The following is a 13,967-nucleotide window of genomic DNA, read 5'->3' as shown; positions in this document are numbered from 1 at the left end:
CGGGCCACTCATAGGATTTAGCTCCGCATTGGCCCTGTCTGGCATTTCCAGCACTCCCCGTCTGCTGTTTTTTTCCTTGCTACTCCAAGGCATGGACTTGAATAGTTGGATTTTCATAGAAAAAAATTGTTATTATTATTGTTAGCCTGTGCAAAAAGGTTACTATTGAATTTTAACTCAGAAGGCTACAAATAGAGAAAGTGGCATAAGATTTTCAAGCCTCTTTCTCTAATAAAAGCTTTTCTGGATTAAATGTGAAGCAAAACCTCTTTGTTTCCATATGAAAAGATTTTATATTTATTGAGAAGGAAAAAATTCCTCAATTTTTTCAATAAATTTTAAGGTTGGCTTGTGACTTTGTCTAAGTTTTTAATTTTGAGTTTGACACCCCTGGTCCAGTCTCTAGTGAACACCGGAGGCTCCCCAGATTCTGTACCTTGGCCTCACCTTCCTCAAGGCATACCATAGGGCACCAAGCCAAGCCAGCCTTCAGCAAATTCTGACCCTGATAAATGGTGATTGCTTCAGACATGCATGGGTCAGCCCAGTCATTTGGCCTGATCACTCCAGAACAGCAACCAGCTACTCCAACTTCAAGTATATTTGAAGGGGACGTGCTGGATCACCCTTCCGATTATACTTACCAAGGCCCCACAATATTGGTGCAATTACACCACATCAGGCCCACAATTTTCTTGAAATAGTAGACGTAGTCAGAATCCAGGCAGAGGTCAGGGCAGGCGGCAGGCAGAGACGTGGTTAAAGGTCAGGCAGAGGTCAGGCAGGCAGAGAAGTGATCAAAAGGTCAGGCAGAGGTCAGGGCAGGCGGCAGGCAGAGAAGTGGTCAAAAGGTCAGGTGGAGGTCAGCAATCAAACGTAATGGCAGATAGGCAGGGCACAGTAACACTTCAATGCTCAAAAAGATATTGGCTACTTTGTATTGGATTTAATACAGTTATTTTGTATTGAATCCGATACAAACAATTTTGAATGCCCCGCCCTTAACGCAACGGCTGCATGCGCTGACATCACCAGGAACTCCCCCAGGTGACTCATCGGATGCAGAAGTATCTGGCCGAGGAAGAGAGAAGAGTAAGTCTAGATTTACTATTGATCTTCGTGGTTTACCGACCCCGAGTGTGACTCGGGGGTTACCACTTCTAGCAACTTTTTCTTACCCCGAGTCACACTCGGGGTTACCGCTGGGGAGGTTGAAGCATACCTAAACTCAAACTTTTTATTTTACATAAAAAGGTAGACAATACTTTTATTTAAAGGTTTATTTAAAGTAATTTTTTTTTAAGTGGTGCAGCACCTTCCTTTTCTGCCTTGATTGTCATGGTGATCAAGACAGTATGGGAGTGCAAAACCTCACGGAATACCTATGTCACGCATTTCGGGAGGCCCTTGGCTCTCCTTCTGCGCATGCATGATCTCGGGCATGTGAAGAAGGAGCCCTTTTTTTAATGGAAGAAAAAAATTGCCAATTTTACACATGCGCAGTGAGATTGGCAATCTTTTTTACCCATCTACTTCACCCGATGTCTCGCCTGCGCAGAGATTGCTGACACAGGAAGAAGAACCCGGAAGAGGAGAGAAAAAGATGTTGGCGTCCGAAGCTTCCTCTTTGCTGGGCTGAAGACTGATACCAGGTTGATGCGGAACCCAATGGAAGAAACCTCCTAATGGATCTGTGGGATTAAACATAAGTGTGTTTTTTTTTTGGTTTAGTTCCGCTTTAATTGGGAAATTCTAGTGCTTTATTTTAATTTTGTGTATTTCTGGTCTGTGGGTATAGGTCGGCTAAATGCAACCTGATGCTTTTAGCAAAACAATTTCTTTACTTTCAGAACCTACAGAAAAGACCTGACAGATGTATAAACCTAAAGAAGACTTTAATCAAGCAGGTCAGTACCTGTCATCTTCAACAGCTAAATACTTAAGGACTTTGTATGTAAAAAATTAAATTCTTCCTTATTCTAGAAAAGAAAGTGCTAACTAAAAGTGAAACTACAGCCACAAGCTGTCACTTTCACATCACACACTTACATTCACTTTCACAAAGCAAATCAATGGTTTAATTAATACACTGCATATATTAGGAAAGACAAGTCTAAATTCCAGGGCCTTGTACATGCAGATACAGCAGAAAGGTGTTAGCTGATCTGCCAAACAATATTTATGTATCTCTGCATTTCTGTCTATCACAGAGCATACCTTTATTTGCCCAATTTAAACATTTACATACCTTTCCATTAGATGCTCACATAAGTTGAGCAGCATGGCCTGGAATAGAAAAAGAAAGTTTTAAACTGCAGAATAAAAAAACAGCCACTATCCATTGTCTACCCAACTTTTTACTTATTATCTGTGTGTTATACTATTCAAGGTAGCTAAATACTACAATCTATAAACTGTACACTGACTGAAACCATCCACTAGATGGCACCGGCGTACCTGTTCTTTTAAAACTAAGTGAAATAGCTGAAAGTTTAGTGGTGAATGTCTATTTACTAATGACACAAATGTTTGCACTAGGATTGATATTCCTGGATGTAATAAAACATGGTGTACATGTTTTAGCATTGGCAGCCTAAAGGAGTGGAAACTGCAGTTTAATAATTCTAAATGGAAAGTGATAACCTAGGGAAAACAAATCCTCTGAATACAATAGCGAGGGGTACACTGTTTGCAAGAACTATTAAAGAAAACTATAGTAAAATAAACTATAAAAAAAGTCTTGGGGAGTCTTATTTAAGGTAACTGCAAAAATTAGCAAAATGTTGAGAACTTGCAGAGGGGAAGTGAATGAAATCATATTATCATAACTCAAATTTATTTATTTTTTCAAAAATAAAGCTTTCTTGAGTTTACAAATGAAAATATACAATGTTTTTCATTTGTGCAAATGATATACACATTGATTAATACAGTTAGAACTAAACATTTATTTTTGTGTAACATAAATGACTCCAGACCCTACACTTTGTGCAATGGCCTGGAGACCCCTTTTAGCAGCAACCAAAACTGACAGTCATGAGAAACTAAAGTAATACAAACTTAATTTGTGAAAAAAATATAATCTTAATTGAACATATGTACCTCTTTCCTGTGTCATATTGGACTCTCTCCTACCAAACCTAATGTATTCCTATATTCTTGGGATGCATGAAAATCCCACCATGAGGCCTATGTTGTATAATATTTTGTAATTGTGTCTCGGGCTGAGTGAATCAATTCCTCCATTTCAGCAATGTGATCAATTTGTGTAAACCGATCTTTTATAGTTGGACTAGTTGTTGACTTCCAAATCCTCGGAATCAATAGTTTGGTCACTTTCAATATGTGAAAAAGCAGTGTTTTTTTGTATTTTTGGGATGTGGGTTGGGTATGATGTAGTAGAATTTGAGCTGGAGAAATATTATTATACTCTCCTGTAATTTTCGGTATTAAGTGGATAATGCTGTCCCAGAAGTGGCGGCTCATAGGACAGTCCCACCACATATGAAAAAAGAGCCTACTTCTGATTTGCATCTCCAACATTGGGAATCACTTTGAGGATGAATTTTGTGTAAATCTAAGGGCCCCTTAAATTTGTTTTCTTGAATGTTCACATTTTGTGAGCCTTTGGCAGTAAGTATGTTAATGTTTTCCCAGTCCTCATCAGAAATATCTATCCCTAATTCCCATTTTTTGCAAGAATGATCTACAAATTTTCCAGCGGTCTCAAATTTAAAACTCAACATAAATATTAATTGGTGATTTAATACCAAACACGTGTATTAGCATATATACTGCAAATGATGCCGCTGTCCAAGCTCCAACAAAACATAAAGGCATTAAATAAAACAACATCACCAATAAACATTTATGATGAGTTTGAAATTTGAGTTATGTTAAATTACATTTAAAATTTGTGTTGTGTATTGCTTATTATTCCTTATGAATTTACCATATCATATCATATTTATCAAAAATCCCAGGTTGGTAGGTGGATAGTGTACATTATTACACTTATCTTTCCACCTTTCTCTTTACTTGAACAAAACATTTTTTATTTTTAGATTGGCATTAGCCTGAGACAGTCCCCTAAAGATTTTTTGGGTTTTTAGCATGGATGGCCTCCATACATAGCTGCTTCAATTTAATAATTGATATACGTGTTTTAGGATAGAAGTTTCTTAATTACATTTGGGACACATCACTATGATGCTGAAGCACTGTGGCTTTCAGATATGATGTTTGTTTGTTATGCAAATATTTGAAATGGTGTAATTTTGTTGACTGGCTATTTGCTAAGTGTGCTGGGAATTTTTGGATTTTTTGTTCACTAACAAAACTCCAAAATACTCCTAAATTTAAAGTCTATTATTGCCTAGTCTTTGGTAAGAGGTTACATGCAGTGTCAATGTTAAAAAATGCCAGGAAGCAGGTCAATGGAACTGTAAAAGGGTTAAAAATGGTTGAAGACAATGGTTACGGAACACAGTAATGCTACATACACACGTGCAATCATTGTGGTTGGAAAGAATCTTTCACAATCTTTTCCAAGGACAAAAGACAGCACGATGCATTACGAGCGTTGTACATACAGCGCCATTCTGGTCTATGGAAAAAGGAGGGGGGAGAGCGACGGAGCGGCACCCCACTGTGCTCTCTTCCCTTCATTCTCATTATGATCTTTCCTCATCCGTGGATCCGCCAGGATGGTCGTCCATAAAACATACGACGAGCGCAGTACATACGCCAGGTTCTCATTTGATATCAGCCCTGAGGAGTTTATCAGATGAGAATAATCTGACGTGTACGTAGCCTAATGTAGGACTGAAAGGGCTCACCTTTGTAGACTCACCTTTGCGCAGATTCTAGGCAGTTAGGACTTTAGATATACAGTAGTGAAAACCGACACTTCCTAATTTCCCCAAAGAACCAGTCTACAACATGATACTCATTCCAACATTTCAGAAGAAAAAATGGGAGGATGATATTAAAAATGATAAGATCCTCATGCAGGATTCCCAGGCAGATACACACTGTAACAACGCAGGATCGAATAGGTTCTTCGGTGATAGCTACACTCAAAACAGTAACTCGGGCTCATCCAGAGGTGTTAGAAGAATGTAAATTTTATGACTAGAGCTTGATCACTAAAGTTTCCTAAGGCGTCTCATTACAGAAACTGTTGTTTAACCACAATTGTAGGTGGAAAATGTTGAACAATACAAACAGATTCTTTGTGTTGCAACAAAAGGATTCTTCCTGATATCTTGCTCAAGTTCCATTGACTCGGAAGCTTCACAAGTGTTTGCTTTTACTGGTTTGAAATGCACAGACTCAGAGACTGCAGTTGTTAGTAAATTTTGGAACTTGGGAGCCGGAGGGATTAGACATTCTGAGTGTGGAAACTCCACTGACCTCTTCATGGAGCAAATATCCACTTCCATACACAAGGGAATTAAATCTTACAAAGATTTTTCATGGTCTTGACCAGAAAGACATTTCAGAATGTGACTACTAGTGCATCACTACAGCAGGGGAGGTCTGAAGCCAGAAAATTAATAAAAACTACTGGGAGACTAAAACCTCTGCTAAAGGTAAATATTTGCATTGTAGAACAGGTTGCATTAACCTCCTGGGCGTTACACTGATGTCTAGATTTCTGTACCAAAAGCGGTACACTGTTTTTCATGAAATTTTTTTTTAAATTGTAGACCTGTAAGTTACAGAAATATGTCCAAACAAGAGTCTAGTAGATATCATGAATATAAAAAAAGTTTAAAAACACACAATTATGTAAAAAAAAAAAAAAATGTACTTTTAAAAAATTAAATAAAAACACAAAAATCAGCTTAACTCCCCAAGCGTTCTAATTCTGTCAGTTTTTTGATATAGCAAATTTTTTATTGCTGCTGGAGGAGCTGCGGGGACAGGGTAAGTATTTTCTTTCAGTTGTAATCGGATTGTCATACAATGTATGACAATCGGATTGCAATATAACGTTTGTTTACATTTTTAACCACCTGAGAAAAGTTCGGGTTTAACACTTTTTACAAGTGTTTTTACCCCGAACCAAGGTCGGGTTTAATGGCCAGGTGGTTAATAATAATAATAATAATAGGTAGTAATAATTAGTTATGAATTTGGGGTAGTAGGTTCCCCCATACTAAACAAAGAGTACGCCTGTGTAGTATGCCATGCCTTTCCTCCTGTTTAGGGGGCATGGTGGATATGAAGTACATTAGAATTTGTTAGAACCAAAGGTCCAGTAGTCCAGTAGTCTTGTATCCCCATGTGTTTCACCCATTTGGATACCGTAGGGAAAGTGGAGACGTTTACAGATATTCTGGGTTGACCATGTAATAAAGGAACTAAGAATGGACTCCTTGGTAAAGTTTAGGTGGTAATCCTGTACGAGATGATTTTCAAAGGCGAGTGATGAAGTATCAGAGAATAAAGGGTTACTTCCTGGTGGAAGTAGTCCGTTGGCCTTTAAGTTTGCTTGGCCTTCGAAAAAATATTTAAGGAATATGATTTAATCACAACACACTCCAAATATTCATGAACAATCCAAACATTCAAAGCAAACTGGACCAACATCGACCCCTTTAATTACATAGTACAGGTTGACAATCGAAAATGTGGCCATCGATAATCTGGATTCTTCAGTTTCCCGACAAATTTTGGATCGCATTTTCAGTACAGGGACTGCAGTACACTGTTTGGTCACTAATGTTTTGATGGCGCTGTTTTGCAGTAACAGCTGTTAGGTCTTTCCTTGCTACACTAAATACACGTTGAGATGTCCCTGCTGCCTGCTTTCTGGAACTGTGCTAGATGTCCGTGGGTGCTGCAAGAGGAAGGCTGGTCTGTGTGTAGATAAGTATGAAAAAAAATCCAGATATTTCGAAAATCCGGCGCGTCTCAGGTCCGGAGGTTGACAGATTTTTGATTGTCAACCTGTAGTTTGCTTTTACCGGGACTAACAATTGAAATCGCTGTAACATGGTATTTCAAACACATGGCTAATCTGCAAACACAGCTGTCAATACAATTTCACACAAACCCGGTAATTGTCACTTTTACTGAACAGCTTCCATGTGAAGAGGGAAATAAAGACCTTTGACAAAAACAGAAATGTAACATTGGATTACAGATGTGAAGACCATACACTTCGTACAATTATGACTACCCTGTTTCCCCGATTATAAGGCACTGTCTTATATTTTTTGAAATGCCAAAATATGCCCTAGGTCTTATTTTCAGGGGATGTCTTATTTTTCCATGAAGAAGACTACAGTACACATTTATTGTTGAAAGTCACTCATGTGCCATTGCTTGTCCCCTTCTGATCACTCATGTGCCGTTCATATTCCCCTTCTGATCACTCTATGTCATTGATTGTCCCCTTCTGATCACTCTATGCAATGATTGTCCCCTTCTGATCACTCTATGCCATTGATTGTCCCCTTCTGTTCACTTACCGGTAATTAAGTGTAGGGATCTCCGTTAGGGCAGGGATCAGCAGCTTGCTTCCTGGTGCAGAATGCCGGCTTGTTACTTTCAGTTTCACTCTGCACTGCAGCCAGGAGCAGACACATGCTGCAGCCAGCATCAAGGAGACACACACAGGATCAAATATCGGGGGATGTCTTATTCACGGGTGAGTGTCTTATTTTAATTATTTTTTCAAAAATCGGGGGTGGCTTATTTAATGGGGATGTCTTAAAATCGGGGAAACACGGTAGTTGCAGCTTTGAAGAACACAAAGCAAACAATGGAAACATGTATAACATTGATGTGGTGCTTACAAAAAAAAAATGTGGGGACCCTAATATTAATTTAGACCTCTTCTACGGCATACCCGTCATACCAGACCAAGTCCTGAGTGTATAGCACCTCCCCCCCCACCTTCCCATGCCAAACTAGGCCCCAGAAAAATAAGGAGCACAGAGTCTGTACCTCACTTCTGGTAATACCGGGCCCCGTCTGCCTCCAGCAATGAAAATGTTGTGGGCATGGAGTTTATTGAAATCTGGGCCCCCTGATATTTGCCATCTGACCCTGAACAATGAGTAACAGGGAACATAGTTACCCTTACCCGATCCTAGAAAGGAATAAGTCAAGTCTACAAAAAAGACATAGTTATCATAAATGAATATTTTTTTATTTGTGTTTGCAAGGTCATGCAGAATCAAAGATGAGATCCTGAGACGATCCTTCCAGAGTTACAATCACAAGAGCTGTGCTCGGTCACCTTAGATTCTACTAGGACAGAGGTAGGCAAACTACGGCCTTTAGGCCAGATATGGCCTAGCCAGTATTACAGTCCGGCCTAACGCCCCCTAGTTATTTATTGTTGGATCCGGCCTAATTGAATCGTCGCATTATCGTTCCCGCGATATCATCGAGTTCCCGTGCATAATTACTTTGCCTAAAGGGCAGAAGCAACGCGCAGCTACCAGTCTCCGGAAGGCTGACCTCGAACGTCGTTTCTTCAATCCCGAATGGACGGACAAATTATTCTTCGTCCAACGCGGCAACAAAGCCCTGTGTTTAGTGTGCAACGACACCGACAGCACTTTCAAGCGGTCGAATCTCAAGGGACATGTCAATGCCAAGTACGCGCACATGTACAAAGACTACACCACGGATGAGCGGAAGACTGAGGCTGCTCACTTGCAGTCACGGTTGGAAAAAACCTTTCCATGGGCACCTTGCTTCTTCTGGCCTAGTGTGCCTTCCTCACCTCCTGAAATGGCCGACCCCTGTACTAGAGTTTGTCAGTGAGTTATTGGAGGATCAGTCCGGTGCCCTGAAACACTGCACACATAAATGTGACATTCTGTCCTCCTGATCTGATCACTTTCACACTGGCCATGGGGTTGTGGTGCTTTTCCCTCAGGCCAGGGAGACGCTGCCTCATGGGAGACGCTATATGTAGCTTCCCCCAGTCCCATAGAGAATGAATGGGGACAGCAGTGATTGGTACCAGTACTGATGACAGCTGTCAAGTGTGCAGACGCCAGTTCTTTAAGAACCAGTGTTCAGGGTTGAGACCGAGTGCCAAGGTGCCAGCCATGAGGGATCACTTGATCCCGAAGGTCCCAACCTCCCTTTAGAGAATGTCAGAAAGTGATTGGCCGGATGTACAAGATCACTTTGGTAAATGATGAAACACATTCACTTCTGATCAGGATTTTAAAACAAAAGCAAAAAATCTGTAACAGTCAGCAGGCAATTAAACTTTACTTCTGATTTGTGTATTTTATTCCAAAAGAAGACAATCAGAAGCAAAATATCTGTCCACGTGTACCCAGCTTTTATCATTCAACACTTCCAGGTGTGTCCAAGGTCTGCGCCTCCTCACTTTTAGATCGTTACAAACGACAAGGCGGCACTCCGCTTCAGGAGGAAAAGAAGTTTAAGCTCCGGATAAGGAAGGGATTCTTCACTGTAAGGTCTGTGAAAATGTGTAATCGGCTCCCTCAGGAAGTAGTTTCAGAAACTTCTAGATTGCTTTAAGAAAAAGCTGGATGATTTCTAAAAGCACAGAATATAACTCAACATTAGGGCCTTAAAGTAAAGATAACAAAGGCTGTTGATCCAGGGAAATCAGGAAGCAATTTTTTTCCCGTTGGAGCAAATTGTACCAGGGTTTTTTTTTTGCCTTCCTCTGGATCAGCTATGTCCACAGGGTTTTTTATCTGGGATATGTTTATTTCCTAAGTGGTCGAACCTAAAGGACTTATGTCTTTTTTCAACCTGACTTACTATGTAACTGTGAACCCGGTAGGAGGAAATAGAAAGAATGGAGAACGGGACAGGTAACCATTCTTCTTCATAGGAAGCGTCTTTGCTTACACACAATTATCCTGCCAATGTCACTTCAGGTTTGCTCCTTGGGACTTGTATCATAACTGCAGGCCTTTCACAATATCACAACATGTTAGATTATTTCTGTACCATTTATTATTAAATATGAAGTTTATTTATTAATTCCAGAAAGCTGTCAGAAGAACCACAAGCAGCACATCCCCAGATAATAGGCTGAGGAAGAACACCACAGCTCTGAGTTTTACACCCTGGCGCCATTTTGGACTCCAGGCTCCCACAGACTACACTTCCCATGAGCACCCGGGAAATGCGCACACCATAGGGAGGCGGTCGTGAGCCGAGTCTCCAAGATGGCCACTTGGGGAAGGAGGCGCGCAGGCTTGGGGAGACGGGAGAGGTGAGTCGCGGGGATCGGAGTAGGATGTGCGGGTCCTCTGTTAGCGGCTGTGTGTCACATTCGGATTGAAGGAAGCGCCGGGGGCGCCGTGTACGTGTGTATGTGTGTGTCAGCCATGGCAGGCCCGAGGTCAGTAAAGGAGATGTGGCGGGGCCTCGGTCATTCTACACGTGTTTCTGATTGGCTGGGACCGGGACTCGGCCGCCGATGGTCACCTCCAGCTTGGCGCGGAATCTGTACCGTGTCTGCCATGGCCGGGCCCTCCCTGTGACCTGCCGTGTAGTTGTACTTGTCTCAGCAGAGTATGACGAAATCCACACAACATAAAGTTCCTGCGCAGCCCTGTGTATTGTTTTCCTGCTAGAAGGAATGATGGGGTGCAGGGGATGCTGGGAAGAGGTCAAGGGGTTCATAGGAGAGCATGGATACTTCCCCCATTACCCGGCGGTTATATAGAGACCGAGCCAAGGAGATGGCACCATGGGCACACGCCTTGTACATATGTGCTACTGGTACAAATCTGATTATTACAATGTAAAGAGACCATAATACACATACAAATCCAGATATTACCGTGTAATGATAACATGAGGTCAGGAGTATATCATGCGCAGTGTGCGGGGGTCAGGAGTATATAATGCGCAGTGTGCGGGGGTCAGGAGTATATCATGCGCAGTGTGCGGGGGTGTAAACAGAACCACCACAGGATCGGCTTTGTTTACAAGCAGCAGTGCAGCAGATTCACCGACCAGAATACTTGGCAGGGCAGGCTCTGGCCCATGGGCCGTACATTGGACAACCTAGATACAGACTCTTGTAAACCAGGTGCCATGTCATGTGACATCTCAGAGCTGCAATGGGAAGCCCCTCTGGCACTGAACGCTCCGGTGTAGGCTATCATGTTATTTCATTGCCATTAGTACTTAAAAAAAAACTTACCTGGAACATTTGTACAGATTATGGTTCTCAATGAATACAACATTCAAGCTGAAAGACATTATTCTTATACATAGGTGTCTGTTTATAAGCAGAGAACCACTGAAACATTCCCTGGAGAATCTTCCAGGTCCATGTGTTTCAGTGGCGCTCCTGACGTTTGATCTTACTACTGAAGGAATTCCTCCAAAGACCTAAATCAGGGCACCAGAGTGCTACTTGGCAGCGATACATATTGTCCCAGAGTGTTGGATTCAGGTCTGGCTAACATGGAGGCTGATCAGTGGCATAAACATCCGTGTCATCTATGAACTGCCTACACCAGGGCTGTCCAAAGTTTCTGCAAAGTGGGCCAGATTTGGTGAGGTGAAAATATATGGGGGCCGACCACTAACCAGGGTTAGTGTGGGCGTGGTCTGCACGGTCCCGCACAGCACACGTCTACCAGGGTGACGCGAGGGATTCCCTGTGCACAGAGTCCGGTGTCAGCGCACGATCTTGGAATCAGTGGGCGTGGTCTGGGCAGGTCCCGCACAGCACACGCCTACTATAATGACATAGGGGATTCCCTCAGCACACATGGGGACTCCCATCCTGCTGATTATGCCCCGGCCAATAATTGCATGGCGGTTGATCAACTCTAATAAACATAAAATAGCTTTTTTGTATACGTCTATTTTATACTGTGGTCAACAGTGCTTGCAGGCCGCATATTATTGATTTTATGACAGAGGCTGCGGGCCGGAGGAAATCTGAACACGGGCCCCACGGACTTTGGACATGCCCGGCCTACACACTCTTCCAACTTGTGGTTGGGTATTGTCCAGCACCAGAAGGTAATCAGGCCCCACTGCACCAGTAAAGGTCTGAGGATTTTATGAGTCGGGGTATATGTAGCCAACATTTGCCTCTCCAGACTCGTTCACGTCTGTCATGTGCTCAATGTTAAACCCGCTCTCATACCTAAAGAGAACAGCCCCAATATGCCAAATACACTGCACAGTGCAGGGCTTGGAGTACAGGTTCCTCTACACAATGACTGCTACATACCACAGTCCTGGAGTCTGTTTCTGAAGGACTGGTCCAAAACCCACACACGTAGTCTGAGGTCATTTTGTAGGGCGCTAACAGTGCTTCTCACACAAAGCTGCAGATATTGGTCCTGCTGCTGGGATGTTTCCTTTCTGCATCCCTGTCCAGATATCATTGTGTATCGGCCCAGTTCCTGGTAGCTCCACCACACTCCAGACATTAATGAGAGGTTACAAAAAAAATGTCACCGCCAGTCAGTTTTATATTTGCCTTGGAAGCGTTATTTTATTGCAGAAAGCAGATAGAGAAGATGTTGCACTGTACAGGGTTGTGAGTGGTACCTGTATGCGTTGTGAATGGATTACAAAGGTTTCACACAAAATGAATTTTCTGGTGTTAGTTGTGTTGAAATCTTTTATTAGCTCAATTATGTCACTGGTCTGGAATTCATATTTAAAGCAGTGTTCTCCCCAGCCCGGATGCACAACCCCGGACTTTTCAGTAACCACCCGGCTGTTTTTGGGTGGTTACAGAAGAGTTAGGTTGCCATACAGGGGCTGCTACCCACCTACAATTTCTGCCCACCCAGTGTTAAAATATTTCTGGGTTACACTGTAAAGGAACACACTTGGTGGACTAAAATGAAAACCACTTTTCTCTTTGACAGGGTGCCCTATTCCACATGTGAGTGGTACATCGTGCACGAGATCTACAATGGTGAAAATGCACAAGACCAGTTTGAGTACGAACTGGAGCAAGCCCTCGAAGCTCAATACAAATACATAGTGATCGAACCGACCCGTATTGGAGATGAAACCGCACGCTGGATTACTGTTGGAAACTGCCTGCACAAGTCAGCAGTACTTTCTGGTACAGTGTGCCTTCTCACTCCACTGATTTTGCCTTCTGAGTATTCACCATATATGTCTCTGCCAGCTGGTATTCTCAGCTTGGCCTGCTCTACTCTTTATGGAATCTCCTGGCAGTTTGATCCTTGCTGCAAATATCAGGTGGAGTATGATGCCTATAAACTATCAAGACTTCCACTACACACTCTTACCTCCTCCACACCAGTCGTGCTTGTAAGGAAGGATGACGTCCATAGAAAAAGACTACACAACACGATAGCACTTGCTGCACTGGCATACTGTGTTAAGAAGCTGTATGAACTTTATGCTGTATGATTTCCATGGATGCTGAGCATGCAACAATAACACTTTTTTTTTTTTTGTGAAATTTGGTTGAGATAGAAGAATTTCTTCAGAAAACAATTTGGTGCTACTGCACTGATTATTTTCAGCGCTTTATGGTAGGATGGCCAGGACCTGCTTTGAAGTCCGTATACCCTAGCTGCAAGTCATACACATAACCGGGAATACAAGAAGTGGGGTTATAAGGGAGGTTATTTTTATGTTGAACATAGATTTATGTATTTGTTGTACTACACTTAACCAGCCAGAGCCCATGTGACTATTAAAATCTATACTGAATAAATGGCTACTTGCTTTCATGTTGTGGACTTAAAACAGAAAAATAAGACTTTTCGTTCTATCTAGGCTTAAGGTAAAATTACTTTTTTGTATTTTGAAACTTATTTGTACAAAGGTACAGATTATTTGGTTTGGTGAAAACATCAAAAACTATTGGTCGCCTTAAAGCGGAACTAAATTCAAAATAAAATTTAAAAAAAAACACACTTTTAATACCGCAGATCCATCAGGAGGTTTCTTCGTTTGGGTCCCGCGTCCTCCCGGTATCCTCCTTCGGC

At 42.0% G+C, this 13,967-nt stretch overlaps 1 protein-coding gene and 1 long non-coding RNA gene across 2 annotated transcripts; one reads left to right on the top strand and one right to left on the bottom strand.

Annotated features, from left to right (window-relative positions):
* Positions 1 to 1,283: 1,283 nt before the first annotated feature.
* LOC140334587 (uncharacterized) lies at positions 1,284 to 5,238 on the bottom strand. Its single transcript, XR_011921604.1, has 3 exons — positions 4,853 to 5,238; positions 2,249 to 2,286; positions 1,284 to 1,691 (listed from the first exon to the last, which is right to left on the bottom strand). It is a non-coding gene; the product is annotated as an uncharacterized lncRNA (long non-coding RNA).
* A 4,846-nt stretch (positions 5,239 to 10,084) lies between these two features.
* Positions 10,085 to 13,693, top strand: TMEM11 (transmembrane protein 11). Its single transcript, XM_072418878.1, has 2 exons — positions 10,085 to 10,231; positions 12,867 to 13,693. The coding sequence occupies exons 1-2, from the start codon at positions 10,185 to 10,187 to the stop codon at positions 13,381 to 13,383; spliced, it is 564 nt and encodes a 187-aa protein (XP_072274979.1). The 5' UTR covers positions 10,085 to 10,184; the 3' UTR covers positions 13,384 to 13,693.
* The last annotated feature ends 274 nt before the right edge of the window (positions 13,694 to 13,967 follow it).

The sequence above is a fragment of the Pyxicephalus adspersus genome, chromosome 7 (assembly GCF_032062135.1).
Source record: "Pyxicephalus adspersus chromosome 7, UCB_Pads_2.0, whole genome shotgun sequence".
Taxonomy (NCBI): domain Eukaryota; kingdom Metazoa; phylum Chordata; class Amphibia; order Anura; family Pyxicephalidae; genus Pyxicephalus; species Pyxicephalus adspersus.
This window is presented reverse-complemented; position numbering and strand designations above follow the sequence as displayed.

What these genes read in the sequence shown, in the direction of transcription:
- TMEM11 (XM_072418878.1), top strand. Translation starts at nt 10,185, where the DNA reads ATGGCCACTTGGGGAAGGAGGCGCGCAGGCTTGGGGAGACGGGAGAG. An exon ending in GGCTTGGGGAGACGGGAGAG is followed by an intron (nt 10,232 to 12,866) that starts GTGAGTCGCGGG and finishes TCTCTTTGACAG; the next exon opens with GGTGCCCTATTCCACATGTG.